General features: G+C 43.1%; 1 protein-coding gene and 1 long non-coding RNA gene across 3 annotated transcripts in view; one reads left to right on the forward strand and one right to left on the reverse strand.

Moving 5' to 3' along the window:
- The window catches only part of LOC103883848, a 37,127-nt gene extending 22,905 nt beyond the window's left edge, over positions 1-14,222 (forward strand). Inside the window, exon 3 of the long non-coding RNA XR_646217.4 lies at positions 14,056-14,222. This is a non-coding gene — a long non-coding RNA (uncharacterized LOC103883848). The remainder of the gene's footprint in view (positions 1-14,055) is intronic.
- Positions 14,223-14,289: 67 nt separating this feature from the next.
- Positions 14,290-17,317, reverse strand: part of TRIT1 (tRNA isopentenyltransferase 1) — a 48,893-nt gene continuing 45,865 nt past the window's right edge. For both annotated transcript variants that reach the window (XR_001903945.3, XM_003891645.5), the window contains one exon: positions 14,290-15,155. Coding sequence is in view for 1 of the 2 variants with exons in the window: in XM_003891645.5 (XP_003891694.1) it covers positions 14,986-15,155 (170 nt within the window). In the remaining variant the exon portion in view is untranslated. The remainder of the gene's footprint in view (positions 15,156-17,317) is intronic.

Here is a 17,317-nt window from a genome sequence, read left to right on the forward strand (position 1 = left end):
TAGCCATGGAGACCAGGAGTCCAGAAAGGGCACACCCTGGGGCAAGAAGCCTTGGGGGTAAACATAAATGAAATGCACTTAGGCAAAAATGGAGATTTTTACAAGGAAATAGAGGTATCTCAGGAACCCAAGGAAGCACACTAGGTCTCAGGAGGGTCAGGAACGAGGAACTGGGAAGTCAACAGGAATCTCTCTCTTCCTTCCTCATCTGGGCTTCCCTCCTGCATTGTCTGTTCTTCTCCTTCTCTGAAGATCAGCATTCTCTGTTTTGTAGTGCACCCATTCATAACAACAGTTATTTCGTGTGTATGACCAAACATGGTTCTTGTATTTCTCTGTTCAAGTGTACCCAGCTAGGACTAAGCTGCGATTTGAAATTCCTGGGAGGAGTGTGATTGGCCTGGCCGGCCCTCCGCTGGTCTAATAAGTTAGAACCCTGGGGACAGGGTAGTTATTCCTTTAGGAAGTTATGATCTCTGATTCCTTTTTCCACAGGAAGATAAATTAGTGAATGAGATAGGATAAGATGGGGAGGGGATGCCCCGAGGCAGAGAGACGGCTCAAAACTTCGAGCTCCAGGCCCTGGTTCCAGCGAGAACATCCTATTAACCTTTTTCCTGCTTCCACTGTCCACATCCTTGCTATGCCTTTACAGTCTGTTTTCACATAGCAGCCAGACTTACCTGTTAGCATGTAAATCAGATCATATTCCTCCCCTTGCTAAACGAACAAACCAGCCAGAAAACTCTTTAACTCCTTCCTTTGCAATTAGAATAAAATCCAGGCCTGGTGCAGTGGCTCTCGCCTGTAATCCCAGCACTTTGGGGGCCCAAGGTGGGTGGATCATTTGAGGTCAAGAGTTCGAGACCAGCCTGGCCAACGTGGTGAAACCCTGCCTCTACTAAAAACGCAAAAACAAATTAGCTGAGCGTGGTGGCGGGTGCCTGTAGTCCCTGCTACTCGGTAGGCTGAGGCAGGAGAACCACTTGAACCCAAGAGGTGGAAGTTGCAGTGAGCTGAGATCGTGCCACTGGACTCCAGCCTGGGTAAGAGTGAGACTCTGTCTCAAAAAAAATTTTTTTAGTTAAAAAATAAAATAAAATCCAAAGTCCTTATCTAGTGCTTGGCGACTTCTCTGACTTTGTCTTTTACAAATCACCCCGTCATTCACTCTTCTGTAGCCACTAGCCTTTTTTCTAACTTGTAAATATGCCCAGCCCAATTCCTATCTCAGGGCTTCTGTACTTGCTGCTCCCTCTGCTCCACCTTCTTGTATGACCAACTCCACATCATTCCAGACTCAGGTGATGCCACCTCCTCAGAGGATCTTCCCTGAGCAACCCATCTGGAGTAGAACCCCCACCTCAGGCGAGGCACGATGGCTCACATTTGTAATCCCAGGACTTTGGGAGGCCAAGGCGGGCGAATCCCCTGAGGTCAAGAGTTTGAGACCAGTCTGGCCAACATGGCGAAACCCCGTCTCTACTAAAACTACAAAAATTATCCAGGCGTGGTGGCAGGCACCTGTAATCCCAGCTACTCAGGAGGCTGAGGCAGGAGAATCGCTTGAACCTGAAAGGCAGCAGAGGTTGCAGTGAGCCAAGATGGCACCACTGCACTCCAGCCTGGGCGACAGAGTGAGAACGCCCACCTCAACACACACACCAATCACTCTCTACCCTGTTTTTCCGTTTTTCATAGGACTTCATACTTACTGAAATTTTCTTCATTGTTTGTGACTTGCATTTTTTTTCTTTCTCCCTATGAGAATGTAAGCTGCATTTGGGCAGAAACCCTGTCTATCTGATATTATCCCAGCAGCAGAGCTGAGCCTGCCACTTAGTAGACGCCAAAAAAAATACTTGAATGAATGCCTGAACAATTTGGTTTCAATGTTATACTGAGGCAGTGCAGTGCAGCACTTCAGAGCAAAGACTTTGGGGCCAGACCACCTGAGTTCACCAGCTCCCCATCTCCTGCCTGCATAAACTTGCACACATTGTCTTACTAATCTGTCTTTTAGTTTTGCCATATGGAAAATGGGGTGGAGGGGGAGGATAGCAGTACCCATCCTTTCGTATTGTTATGAGGATTGAATGAGTTCACACATGTAAAGGGTTTGAAAGGGCTTGCCACAGAGCAAGCACTCAACATGTCCTCACTCTTATTATTCACTATTAATCATGAGTCCACTCAGTTGAATTATCAAAATTCATGTTTCATTGTCCTGCCCTCCATAGCTCCTCTTTTATTTTATTTTCATGTCTTTTATCAGTTTCCTGTGTTCTGGGAGACCATCTGAAGTTTGTTTTCTTTACTAAATTGATCTTCTGTGTTGGACCTGGCATTTGTTGCTTCCATGCAGTTTTTAATTCAGCAGCCATGTCTTCAATCTCTTCCTAATCTCTTCTTATCCCAGATTATTCCATTGGCAGAATTGCTGATTCTAAGTGAATTATGTACCATCTTTTGAATCTTATTGAAACTTCAATCAGGTATCACCTACACTTTCTTTTATTATTTGCAACAGGTCTTTTTTAGAGGTAGGTACTCCTCTGAATCTTCAGAGAAAAGCTAAATCACAGTCTCTGCAACTGCAGACTGTGTCTTACCTAATCCTTCTGGAAGGAGGTCTCTACATAGGTGACTGAGCATCTTGGTTTGCCCCCACTGAGGGGTTTCCCAGGACATGAGATTTTCAGTGCTAAGACCAATAAATCCCAAGCCAAACAGGATGACTTGGTAATCCCACCCGTAGACCATGTCAAAGAAGAGCTCTATCGTTTCAAGAAAAATGGTCTTCAAACCCTTCACAAAAGGAGGAAACCATTTTCTAGTAAAAAGAATGACTAGCTCCTTCCAAGTAGCATTTTAAAATGTGAAAGTCTCTTACAAGTAAGGGGGGGAAAAAAAAACCTGCTTCAACCCAAAGCCTCCCTTTAGCAACCCCCTCTCCTTCCTTTCCTAACTTAGACACTCAACCCTTTCTCTCCTCCCATTCACTCCTCAAACCACTGGAATATGGCTTCCATTTTCTAACCCTCAGCTGACCCTTCTCTTACCAAGGTTACCACTGATGTCATCACTAAGATCCAATGGATACTTCTCATTCCTTATTGTGAATGGCCCCTACACACTTCCCTGCAGACCACTCCCTTCTCAAAGCTCTGTAAGATGCTCTGTTGATGTTCAAGGCTCTGCTCCAGATTGTCTCTGTTCTCACTACACCCCATGCTCAAGTGACCTCATCTTCCACGGCTTCAAATACCATCAATACTGATGACTCTGAGATCCCTATCTCCAGCCCAGAGTGCAATCTGGGCTCAACCCGAATATCCAGTTCCATGAGGATTCGCTACAGATGCCTCAATCTCCACAAGTCTCAAACTGAACTCATCCTTAGCCCAAACCTGCTCTTCCTCCAGTGTTCTTATCTTGGCCAAAGGACTTGGCCACTGTCCAATCAACTGTTCAAGTCAGAAACCTGAGCCTCATTCCTGACCCCTTCCCTTCCTTCACCTCCAACATTTCATCAAGTCCTATAAATGCTACCTGCTACATATCTAAACTGTCCCCCTGCCGCTAGGCTTTCTGCAGCCAATCCACTCTCTGCATTGCACCAGAGTGATCTCTCCAGGAAACATGTCTGATGTTTTCTCGGGATTCATGGTTTACAGGGTCCTCTATGACCTGGGTCCTGCAGACCCCTCCTGCCTTTTCCCCTAACACTCCCCTACCTGGCTCCTGCCCGTTATTCTCAGGTTTTTTGTTTGTTTGAGATGGAGTCTCACTCTGTTGCCCGAGCTGGAGTACAGTGGCTGATTTTGGCTCACTGCAACCTCTGCCTCCTGGGCTCAAGAAATCCCCCTGCCTCAGCCTCGAGAGTAGCTGGGACTACAGGCACATGCCACCAGGCCTGGCTAATTTTTGTATTTTTTACAGAGGTGAGGTTCAGCCGTGTCGCCCAGGCTGGTCTCGAACTCCTGACCTCAAACGATCCCCTCACCTCAGCCTCCCAAAGTGCTGGGATTACGGGCGTGAGCCATGGTGCCCGACCTCATGTTTTTTCAGATGCCATTTCCTCAGGAAAGCCTTCCCAGACTCTTCTAGAATGAGTCAGGTGAAATCTTGTGTATTCCCTAAATGACCTATTATAGCATTTATCATATTCACTGGGATAGCATGGAAGACTCCAGCTCTCTGAAGACAGGAACTGTCTTGTTCACTGATACATCTCTAGCACCTAGAACAGTGAACGATAAGCACTCATTTAAGTCTGTTGAATAAATTAACAGGCATTGCTAATTATAAAGCTGTCTGACTCCTGAAGTCCTCTACTTGCCTTCATATTAGTTCAGAACTGGTTCAACTTACCATGTACCTAATGAAAAATACAACTACTTTTTAATTCAAAATAACTAGAAGTGGCATAATCCAGTAAAAAGAACACTACTGCTAAACCAGGAGACCAGGGTTCCAGGCACAGCTCTGCTACTTACTAACTCTTCGTGTTGCTGTTGGTGACTTACTTAACCTCTCTGTACTCAATTTCTCTATCTGCTCAATAATGTGGCTAATCTGGATCAGAGATTTTCAAAGTGTGTCCCACAGCGGGGGCGGGGGGGGGGGGGCGCGCTAAATCAGAGGGACCAGAAGACTGTGCACCCCACCCAGACTCGAAGCCATTCTGTTTCACTATGTATTATATATTGGAATTCATGTATGACTTGGCAGAGGGGAAAAAAAAGGATCCACAGCTAAAAACAAGTTTGAAAACAACTGAAACGTGATCACCGAATTCTCTGCACCCTTTACATGCTAACATTGAAAACAATAGAAAGTCATGAATGTAATAACAAGGCAGTTTGACAGGGCACGGTGGCTCATGCCTATAATCCCAGCACTTTGGGAGACCAAAACGGGTGGATCACCTGAGATTTCAGGAGTTCGAAACCAGCCTGGCCAACATGGTGAAACCCTATCTCTACTAAAAATACAAAAATTAGCCGGAGGTTGCAGTGAGCTGAGATCGTGCTATTGCACTCCAGCCTGGGTGACAGAAAGAGACTCTATCTCAAAAAAAAGAAAAAGAAGGTAGTTTCTAAAAAGCACTTGAAGATTCTGACTGCAAAAGTTCGGAGTAAGCTGGCACTTTTGTCTGCCATCAGGAACCCACCAGTTTCCAAGCAACTTGACTTCATTATGCAGATCCAGCAAGACACACAGACATTTTTGTATCCACAAGTAACATCTATATATGTCTTTATACCTCGGAGCCGGACACAGTGGCTGACACCTGTAATCCCAGCACTTTGGGAGGTCAAGACGGGAGCACTGCTTGAGACCAGTTCAAGACCAACCTGGGTAACATGGCGAAACCTCATTTCTACAAAAAATACAAAATTAGCTGGGCATGGTGGCAGGTGCCTGTGGTCCCAGCCTCCCTATGCTGAGGCGGGAGGATCACCTGTGCCCAGGAGTGCCACTGCACTCCAACCTGGGTGACAGAGTGAGACCCTGTCTCAAAAATATAAAAAGTCTTTATACCTCAATCCCCTTCATATTAACAAGGAGGCTCAGGCAGAAGGCACAGACTTAAATGGTTTTCCTTTATGCCTTTCAGGTGGTTTGTCACTTCACTTCTGTTGACTCAGAGTCTGACCCCAGCCTCACACTTGATAATGCACCATCCAGAGGTCTTGCAGAGATAGGGCCTTCCTTTTGCATGGGAAGTACTCCGTAGTTACTGTGTGCTAGTGAGGGTTGTAGTCAGAGGACCTGGACTTCTCTCCTGATCTGCCACCTACTCTGTGTCACTGCTATGGACACCTATTATTTGATCTACTCAGCACCAATCCCATCCCTGCCCTCTTCCTGAAAACTCTTGTGGTCCCTTGCTTCATTCTATCATACTGTTCTACAGGGAGGAACATGTTCTTAGATGGTGCACTCTCCTGCTTAATCCGAGGATAGACAACAGAATTCAGCTCTACTCAATTGCGTCTTTTCCTGGGGCTTTTAAACTTGGGATTTGATCCACTTCTTTGCAGTGAAGAAAAGCTGTAAGATGTGAGGTGTGGCAGCTTCCAATGACCATGTGAAGAAAGCCGGTTTGCATGGAGAAAAACGTGAAATCGGCACGCTGAGAAGAGATGAGGCAGTGCTGGTAGTGTCTGAGTTCTCGGGAGCAGTTGCTCCTGAGGCCCAGCTGCACCTTGCCTGTCCCTTCAGGAGAAGCTCAGCTGTTTGACTTTTAGATTCCATAAACCAACAAATCCTCTTTTATACCTAAATAAGTTTAAACTGGCTTTTAGTCCCTTACATCTGAACTAACACCAACCCTGTGTTAAGTCACTGAAATACTGTAAGTCTCTTTCTTCACTTGTAGAAACGACCTCAAAGGTTTTTGGCAAGTACTAACAAGATATGTCGTTTTGTTAAAACCATACTGGGCCATACATTTCTAAGGAATGACTACTACAGATATCTCATGTTGAAGATAATGGCAAGTACCACCCAGAAGGCATATGAACTTAGTTAAGCTCAGCCCTCCTGCTGGAAAACCCAGTGTCTTACTGACTAGCAGACAGCAACTCCACAGGGACACCAATGCTTGTCTGCCCAGGTGCCCTCCCCTCCTTTCAGGAATCCATCTCCAGACTGGCTGATGGGCCTCAGGATAAGCACTAGACTCAAGCTGGGCTAAAGGATCCCTTTCCTGGGACTTTTACTTTTTCAAAAAAATGGTGGTAAAATTCACTTTTAAGTGTATAGTTCAATAAAGTGTATTAAAGTATGAAAGTGCATGAAAGTGTATTAAAGTAGTTTTAAGTGTATTAAGTAGTTTTAAGTGTATAGTTCAGTAGTGTTAAGCATATTCATTGTTGTGCAACTAATTTCCAGAACTTTTTCATCTTACAAAACTGAAACTCTATCCCATTAAACTTCTCCATTTGCCCTTCCCCTCCACCCCCAGGCACCACCATACTGTTTCTATAAATTTGACTATTCTAGATACCTCATGTAAGTGAAACTATACCATATTTGTCTTTCGGTGACTGGCTTTTTTTTGTTTTTTTGTTTTGCTTTGCTGCCCATGCTGGAGTGCAGTGGCGCCAAGGCACACTGCAGCCTGCCCTCCCGGGCTCAAGCAATCCTCTCACCTCTCATACCGGAGTGCTGGGTAATAGTTCTTTTATTTTTTGTAGAGGTGGAATCTCATTCTGTTGCCCAGGCTGGTCTCAAAACTCCAGGCTCAAGCAATCCTCCCACCTCAGCCTCCCAAAGTGGCTTGAGCCACTGTGCCTGGCCTGACTGGCTTTCATTCAGCATAACGTCCTCAAAATTGTAGCATGCGTCAGAACTTCCTTCCTTGCTAAGGGTGAATATTCCATCATATGTACTTACATTTTGTTTATCCACTCACTCTTATTTATTTTTGAGATAGGGTCTGTTTCATTCTGTCACCCAGGATCTGGAGTGCAGTAACACAATCACAGCTCACTGCAGCCTTTACCTCTTGGGCTTAAGTGATCCTCCCCCCCAGCCTTTTAAGTAGTTGGGACTACAGGCACACACCACCACACCCAGCTAATCTGTTTATTTTTTGTAGAGATGGGGTCTCACTATGTTGCCCAGGCTGGTCTTGAACTCCTGGGCTCAAGTGATCCTCCTGCCTTGGCCCCTCAAAGAGCAGGGATAACAGGCACAAGCCACTGTGTGCAGTCCTTAGATTCGCTTTTCTTTTTCTTTCTTTCTTTTCTTTTCTTTTTTTTTTTTTGAGATGTAGTCTCACTCTGTTGCCCAGGCTGGAGCACAGTGGTGCGATCTCAGTTCACTGCAACCTCCAACTCCCAGGTTCAAGTGATTCTCCTGCCTCAGCCTCCCAAGTAGCTGGGATTACAGGCCTGCACCACCACACCCAGCTGATTTTTGTATTTCTAGTAGAGACAGGATTTCGCTATGTTGGTCAGACTGGTCTCAAACTCCTGACCCCAGGTGATCCACCCACCTCAGCCTCCCAAAGTGCTGGGATTACAGGTGTGCGCCACCGCATCCAGCCTAGAGTCACTCTTGACGGACAATTGGGCTGCTCCTACCCTTTGGCTATTGTAAAGAACACTGCTACGAAGCACGAGGGTGTATCTCTCTGAGACCCTGCTTTCAGGTCTTTGGGATATATCCCCAGAGGGGGGACTGCTGGATCATATGGCGGTTCCCTTTTTAATTTTCTGAGGAACTGCCATACCATTTTCCACAGCAGCTGCACTATTTTACATTCTCACCAACAGTGCAAAGGGTTCCAATTTTTCCACATTCTTGCCAACACTTGTTATCTTCTGGGTTTATTTGTTTTGTTTTGTTTTATAGCAGTCATTCTAATGGGTACAGGGTGTCCTAGGGCTTTTGAACTTAGAACCAGAGAGAACATCCGCACAATCTGTCTCCAGTTGTCAAGGCCATAAGAGGTGAAACACAGGCGCTACTAGCAGCCCTGTCTCCTGCCATGCAGAGAAAGCCTGTTTACAGTGAGAGAGGAGTGAGCTGATTTGCAGAGAAAAGAGAAAGTCTCTAAAGCCTCAGATTGGGTAGTACAAGTTGTGCCTGGAGCCTAGATACTTTCTTGCCCTTGAATTTGATGAGACACCTCATTAACCCAATCATAAATCCACCTTTTTACTTAAGTTAGTTTGAGTTGTTCCATTTGTAACCATGATTCTTGCCATAAACATCTTTGTACATGTTTTAGTTCTTCAATCATCTTTTCTTCTTTACGTTTTCTTCCTTTGATTCTTTCTTAGAAGTAGATCGGATATAAATAATTTGTACATTCAAAAACCCTAAATCTGTATGTTCAAAAACCCTAAAGAAATGCCCTTGCAGAAGTAGAGGGTTGTGGTTAGAGCATGGGTTTGGAGTCAGCCCAAACTGGCTTCAAATCCTAGCTCAACAAATGTTTATGGGATATGTTAACTAACTTGATGGTGGTATAGACAGATAAGATAGATAGATAGATACACACACACATATATATACATATATAAAACCATCACTTTATATAGCTTGAATACATACAATTTTATCTGTCAATTATATCTCAATAAATCTGGATAAAAATAAAAGGCTGACTTAAATTAAAAAACAAAAACACAAATAAGTGCTTTTAAGCAGCAGGCCATTGTAGGTGCCAGGGATAAAGCAGTGAACAACAGACAAAAATCGCTGCCCTCACCAAGCTTTCTCTCTGGTACTCGGTAAATATTTGCATGTTTACTCTATGCCAACCACTGTTTATTAAGCTGTGTTTATAAAATGGTGATAACAAATTATCTTGTCCATTTGTTTTAAGGAATCATTATAACGTATGCATGTGCTTGATATAATGCCTGACACACAGAAAGCACTCAATGAAGAGAAGCCATGTCTACATTTAGACAGGGAGGTGTGCCTTGCAGAAATTAGCCTCAATATACATTGGGTGCCCACTATATGTTCCACAATTATCTTAAAATAGTACTCAGATCCTGGCAGAATTTACTTTCCAGTGGGAACAAGAGATAAATAACAGGTGCTATGAGCTGTAGCAAAATAATGAGGCAGAACAGACTCTGGAGCCACCCACCTATTTTCAAATCCCAGCTTGCCCTTAGGAAAGTCATCTAACTGCTCTACTCACTTTCCTCAGTTGTAAGACAGAGCTAACAAGAACAATGACAAAACTACCTCATTGGGCTCTGTGAGGATTAAATGAGTTAATATGTGTAAAAGTGCTTAAAGCAGTGCCTAGCTCACAGGACTACATAAGCACCAGCTAATATTAACACTATTACGTATTAACTCCTAGGAGGAGAAATTAAGTCTCCCTAGAGGAGTCGAAGAAGCTTTTTCTAAGGAGAGGACATCAGATCTGGGCCTTGAAGGATGTGCAGGAGTTCACTAGGTAAAGAGCAGGGGAAAGGACATTTCAAGGGAAGAAAACAGTCCAAGCAAATGAGCTGACCCATGGAGGAAATCATACGCATTGAAACAAACCAAACCTAACAGCTGAAGCCTAGGTGGGTGGCAGATGAAGCCTGAGGCACCAGTTCTGGCCATTAGTACTACAGTCCACCAAACTAGTCAGTCTTAAGTCAGACCTTGCCCTGATAACTTCCAAGAAATGATACCATATCAGAAACCAACATTTTAGTAGCATTAACAATTTTTCCCCAATGAAGCAAATAAATCCAATTTATACTTACCATTTACTGGGCACTACGGTGCCAAAACACTATGCCATTTACAAAAGGACCTCACTTAATCTTTACCATGTCCCATGGAATACAGATAACTTCATTTTACACATGAGGAAACAGGCTTTTAAGCAATATTCCCAAGATCACACAGATAGTATATTGGAAAATAAAGTGTTCAGCTGCAAATACAAATAGTGGTTTCTTTCTCCCACTGCCCCCTCCCTGCCACATAAAACAAAGTCTGAAGGTAGGCAGTTAAGTCATCATTAGTTCAGTTATTCAACAATGCCACCAAAACACCTTCCATCTTTCCTCCCCACCATCCTTACAGTATCAGCCACTGGCCCTGAGGTTTATACAGACTCCCATTCCCTACAATGTTTTCTTATTCTTGTCTTAAAGTCCTACCAGTCAGGATTTTCTCAAGCTTTACTTTTTGAAATATTTCAGAGGTCAGCTCAATACAACTCACTAATTTCACAGATGGGGAAATAGAGAGATTTGCCCCTAGCAAACTAGCAGAGTTTATTAATTAGTTAAATGAGCCTGGAATTGAGTGCTCCTTCCATTTAGTGGGGACTGTAAGTTGCCCACCAAAACCTGTCCTCCCATTCCTTCTTGGCACATGGCTTGACTACGTTTCTCAGCCTTCCTGGCAAAGTAGGTGTGGCCATTGGACTAAGTCCTTGCCAATGGAAAGTGAGAATGTATGCAGAAGTATCCATGCCACTGAAGGGTCTAGGCCTTCAGGTAGCGGGTCTGCCTCCTCCCTGTTCCTTTTCCCCTTCCCATTAGCTGGGACCAATGATGACCCAGCTTTAAGCACGCAGCCCATGAGGACAATGCTCCAGAGGATGGAGAAGCAACATGATATGAGGAACCTGTGTGCCTGAATCACCATTTGGTGCAGAGCTGCCCCAGTGACCTGAACCGCTCACTTCAGACAGGTCAATTCCCTTCAGAGCTGTTACCTGAGAAAGAATAAACTTCTTTGTTCTTTAAGCCACTGTATCGTTGAGTCTCTTTGTTATAGCAACGTAGCCTTTTACCTGAACTAATGCAAACATGCAGCTTCCTTTGTAAGCATTCAGAGCAGCTTTACAAATAACCAGGTAGCCATCATTTTAGAAAACAGCCTTAACTGCCCAAGTAGGTGATAATCAAATACTGAAATTCCTGCCAGTGGCTATCCCAAAATTTCTTCATCTTGGTTAAAGGGTATTTAACTATTGAAGCAGATCACTTATGTAGAGACCTACTTAGTTTTTATGCTGTCATGCAATTTATTTAACAAATATTTGACTGTTTCTAGGTGCTAGGGATACTGACAAGTCACTGCATTCATAAAAGGTTGATTTCATGCATGTGTGTCTAGGGGGAGGGGGCTGTTAATTTTATTTTCTTTTTGAGCAACACGGTGTTGCTCTGCCACCCAGGCTGGAGTACAGTGGCATGATCATGTTTCACTGTAGCCTCAATCTCCCAGGCTCAAGCCATCCTCCTACCTGAGCCTTCCAAGTAGCTGGGACTATAGGCATGACCCACCATACCCGGCCTATCTATCTATCTATCTATCTATCTATCTATCTATCTAATCTTATCTATCTATCTATCTATCTATCTATCTATCTATCTATCTATCTATCTATCTATCCTATCTATCTATCTATATTTTTAAACAGACTGGGTCTCACTGCATTTGCCTAGGCTGTTCTCAAATCCCTAGGCTTCAGTAGTCAGCTACCTCCCGAAAAACTGGCGTTGGCATTACAGGCGTGAGCCACCACTTCTGGACCGTTGTTTTTTAATGTTATACTGTGTGTTTTGTTTTGTTTTAAGCAAAAAAATCCTATTTGGAACTAAAGAGAGCTAAGAGAGTACAAAAAATTACTCACTGCTAGGAAGGATCAAGCCATATTCCTGGAATACAGATGAGCTGTTGTCTTGCTTAGCCCTAAGAATCAAGCAAAGTATTTTCAAGTCTAAGAATCTAGATCTCTCTTCAGAATCAAAGTACTTTCTACCCACCTACAACAACATTGCCTGAACTGTAAGAAATATCTAAAGCCTAATCAAGATTTTTACTGACAGAAGCAGGTGAACCTAAGAGCTCATTGAGTATTGGAATTAATTGCCAAAGCCATTTAGATAGCACTGCTGGTGTGACGGACTGGAGGCTCTGGGTACCTGGACTGGAGGGCTCTGCTTGCCTGGAGATTGCTATGGCCAGATGGTACAAAATGGCATTCCTCATTCTCACTCCAGGCTGAGCAAATAGCCCAAAGCTCTATGGTACTTTTCAGCTCTCAAATGAGATTTGGTATGAGATTTAGTAATAGAGTAAGAAAGGTGATCTAAGGCTTGTCCTGGCTTTGCCGTGCTCTGTGACTGGAACATCCATATTTTAGGCCTCAGTTTCCCCATCCATACAAGAGATAAAGGATTCTTTCATCTCTACATTTATGACCATCACAAGACAAACTATTTTCCTTCCCTACACTTGACAGCAAAGTCATTCATTGGGGAGCAGGCACAAAAGGGAAATCTACTCAGGGCAGTGCCTCAGCCCAGAGTGCCAGGCAGATTTCTAGTGAGTGTTCTGCCTTTCCCAGGCTCTTTGCTGCTGATAAAGGAACTTCATTTGGTTGAATTTACAATTTCTAAGAATATGAACAGTGGGCTCGACCACAGTGCCTTACACTTAGTAAGTGCTTCATAAATATTAGACACTTTGATTTTTTTTTGTAAAAAATTCCTGATTTCCAATTGCCATAGAGATAACAATGAGTTCAATGAGAAGTTACTGCTCCAAGTATTTCAGATGGAAGAATTAAAGGCTTTTTAACGTACAATGATTAAAACTAGTTTTTCCTGCTTGTCTACTGAAACTTTTTTAGGCTTTAAAACATATTTAGCAACTTGAACGAAGAATATTTCAGAGAAACTAAAGGTTCTTCCCTACAAACTGCCAGCTTAACACAGTGCTTAAAAGGTTGTCTACCAGCCTCACCTCAATTCCAGCTCTACCACTTGCCAGCTGTACTCCACTGCTGAGCCTTAGTTTCCCCCCAGTTAACAGCAAAGAAAACAGCATTTCCCTCCCAGGGAATGTGAGAAGATAACGTATAAAAAGAACTTAGCACTGCTTGGCTCACAGTAAGTACTCATCTCCACTCCCACTGGGAAGATGTGGCTTCTCACCTTGTTAGCTCCTAAAGTAGTTAATAAACTTCTTTGCCCAGAGAATAAATTTATTTTTGAGATTCAAATGAGTTAAAGGTAGGTGAGGTTCTGGAATTCAGCACTGTTTAAAAAAAGGTCAATCAAGTTAGATAGTTTTTTTACTCTGCCTTCTCCTCTGTGAAGTCTTACATGCATAGGAAACAAAACATTTACCAACAATTGCTTTTCAAGGTCCAGCAGAAATGCTCCTCCTTCCATGATCGCTTCCCTTCCTTCTAAACTGAAATTCTACACAGCTCTTGTGGCCTTTGATACTCTCTTGCCTGGATTGGTGTTTGTGTACACATGCAATTATTTATAAGCTCCCTGAAGGCAAGAACACATCTCATCTCTGCATTCCCTTTAGCCTAATTCAGGGCCTCTCATATAGTAGATTATGCACAAACAAAATGTATTTGAATGGGGAGTTAATGCTTAAAGGGCACAAAGTTTGTTTGGAGTGACAAAAAAGTTTTGGAAGTAGATAGTGGTAACGATTGCACAACATTGTGAGTGTAGTCAATGCTGCTGAATTATACACTAAAAATGCTATATGTGATGTTATATATAAATAATAACTATTTAATATTGCTGGCAGCGCAGGTCACTCCAGAAAGAGGGCTTCAACTGGAAGTAATGGATCTCCAATAAAAGACCCTCTCTAGATGTCTTCAAGGACTATAATGTGCTAAATAAACACCTGCTACATAAATGGACAGCATGATCTACGAAGAATGTCAAATTTGAGAAAAAGCTATACCATATTGATAACAGAGCATACTGTGTATAAACTAGACATGGATTTGTATGTCTTTTTAAGGATCAAAGAGGCTCTTGTAAATTTTTTATTTAAACTTCAATAAAAATATAGATTTGTAACTCAATAGAAAGACAGCAGTGATCATAACTCACATATGAGCAGCTTGCAAATTTCAAAGTCTTTGGTCTTCAAGTCCCATGTCACAGCTTCCTCAGTCTGATTCCCTCCTTCTCTGTAGAATTCCGAGAACTAGTTTGCTTCACTTAATCATCTCAGTGGGGATGGTCCTTTCCTGCCATTCACTCAAATCTAGAACTCCCAATATGTGGCTCACAAATACTTCAGTCATCTACAAAAGCATCTGGAAATCAGATAATTTTAGCCAGAGTCAAGGACATAAAACTTCTTTAAAGGGATGCAGTCAGTCCTGGTATTCACCACAAAAAAAGATCCTCATGTATAAAAATGTGGAATCTGTGCCTCTTTTAATAATAGAACCTTTAAGATTCAAAGAAAAAAAAAATGCTTTCTTGAACGACATCATTTCCAGACACATCAGCCATACAAGGAGCTGACAAGACCTGCTGTTTCTATTATAGAGAACATGAGACTTTAGAACACGCCACTGAATGAAAGAAAATGGTGGGAGCTTTTCTGCTATGCACAAAATTCTGCATAGCACTCCTCTGCCCAGACTGGGAGACAGACATACCCCTCCCTTCAGAAGTAGATCCCCGCCACCTTTCCAAAGGCCACTGGACATGTCTCTTAAATGCTGCATTTCAACTCTTGCTCATTCTGCCCTGAGGATCTCTTCTCTTTAGGTTCTTTGTCATGGTCTGGGGAAATGCTCTGACTTTCTATGGTGTTGGCAGCATCTGAATCCAACCTTCTTCTTCTCTTCAGTTGCTTCAAGTGGGATTTGGATTTTATATGCGCTGATAAGACAAAACCAAATCAAACAAACAAAAAAACTCATTAGAATGCTCTAGAATTAATCTAGAAGCAAGTAAAATTAACTATACAATGCTTTTCTTCAACAATAAATAGCAAGATCAAAACATGTACGGGTATAGCTGCTTAGCATTTTTAAGGGAAGAATAAATTATATGGCCAGCGAGCTGGCAAAAGAGAGTGAGCTACCACATAGCAAGTGCTCCCTGCCAGGTACTTTACACCACCAATCCTCATGGCAGTCTTGTAAGATGGTACTATTCTGCTCATTTTACACAAGGGAAACTGAAGTTCAGAGAGGTCTTACAAAATGTCCAAGGTCACACAGCAGGTAAACTCTTCTATTTAGACCCGTGGCTTCAAAAAGAGATCCCACTTTCCAGAATCAGGTCTCTGTAGTATGGGGCTTCCTGTTACAGATACATTTTTAACTTGTAAGGCTGAAAAGTTAGAAATTCAAATCCTGTGTATTGCAGGGCATTGCCTGTTGTCCTTCCTGGTCTGGCATCCCTGTGCCTGGGTCAAAAAGGTCATGTGAACCACTCTCAGGCAAGATTCTCTAGGCACACACTGCTCCAGGGATACAGGAAGGTGCATTTATCACTGACAATTTCTTCCGAGGGTTCAAGGAGGAAGTCAAGCTAAAGGGCCACTGTTGCCTGCTATCAACTGCGGACCTGTCACCCCTAAGACAGTTCCCACCTTATGACTAACTTATACAGGTTTATTTTCACTATCCTGTTCTTTTTTCAAGGAAATCTCATCTGGGAACACTGAAAGAGATAGACAACTAGTTTAAATTCTCTTTTATACATATTAAAAACATCATTTTGAAGAGTTTAGAAGCAAGAATAAGTAAGGTAGAGGTTAGAATTAAGAGAAAAGTTTACTTGGGGAAATAAGTCAGCTTTGTTCTCCAGCTAGAGCCTAAGGCAAAAAATGGACTTCTGGGCTGGCTCTCCATGGCAGCAGGAGATGGGAGCAAGGACTTGACAGATGGCACTACAGAAGGGCTTACACAAGCTAAGCTCACAAAGGCTCACACATGTTGCTTCTCTAAGGCTATCCCTGAAGGACATTCAACAAATCGAACCACTAAGTTTCCTTTAGAAAAAAACAATCAGACACTCTCTTTCTCTTCCCCTTTCATCATTATAAACCAACGACAATCGAGGCTTCTTCTGCTGGTTGGGCAATCACAGCCATCCCCAGTCTCTGACAACAGAGTTCATTTTGCCAGTTACCAGTTAATAGACCTAATCATCCTATTGGTTGCTTTGGGGAGAAAAATCTACTTCTCTGAGAATCCCATGCAAAACAGTACTCTGAACAGAAGGATCCCAGCCGCTGAGTAAACGACAAGCCCCACTGTGCCTGAAAGCAGCAAACCTTACACCTGTTTCTAAATACCAAGTAAACTCAAGGCTTGGGGGAGAAGTCCTGGGCTTTGACTGGATCACTGCAGAAAACTGAAAATCCAACGATGTGTGTGCAATGTAACTCTGTGGCAGAGGCAGAGCCAGGCTCTAATGCAGGGATACAGAGCCTTAGGGTGGGGCTGGCCCTGAGGTGGTGGGGAACTAACCTTCTTTATACATGTGTGACAGGCTGACTTTCACACAGTTTCCCTTAACATCTTTTTATCACAGTTTTAGCAACTACCACTATGTCAACAATTACCTCAAAGGTTACTGAAGAGATACCACTTTTAAAAACCACACTGAGGAGGAGTAACTGTACTTCCTGCCCGCTCCCAGCTATGCTTCTGCTTCTTCCAGTCTCCTGGATGAGCTGCCTGGCTTCCCTTACACCCTTACTTCCTGATCCCTCCCCCACTGAATTATAAACATGAAAGGCCAAGAAACTCCTCCAAGGCAGGACCACAAAGTCAAAGGAGCTCTAGAAAGTTACCTGCAGATCTCTTAGTATAAAATATTAATTCCAGCTGAAGATGGAGAGCATTTGATTTTCCTCTGAATTTCAGAATACAGAGACAACTCCCTAGTTGGGGGAAGCCTCCAGTGAATTTGAGCACAGGCTCTTAGAAGAATCTAGCTGTCCCTTTACAAATAAATAGACTCCAGGTTCAATCTGCCAAAGACCTTGAATTTCATGAAGTCAGTGTGAACCCACCCTTATAGATTTC

This window comes from Papio anubis, chromosome 1, assembly GCF_008728515.1.
Source record: "Papio anubis isolate 15944 chromosome 1, Panubis1.0, whole genome shotgun sequence".
Lineage (NCBI taxonomy): Eukaryota > Metazoa > Chordata > Mammalia > Primates > Cercopithecidae > Papio > Papio anubis.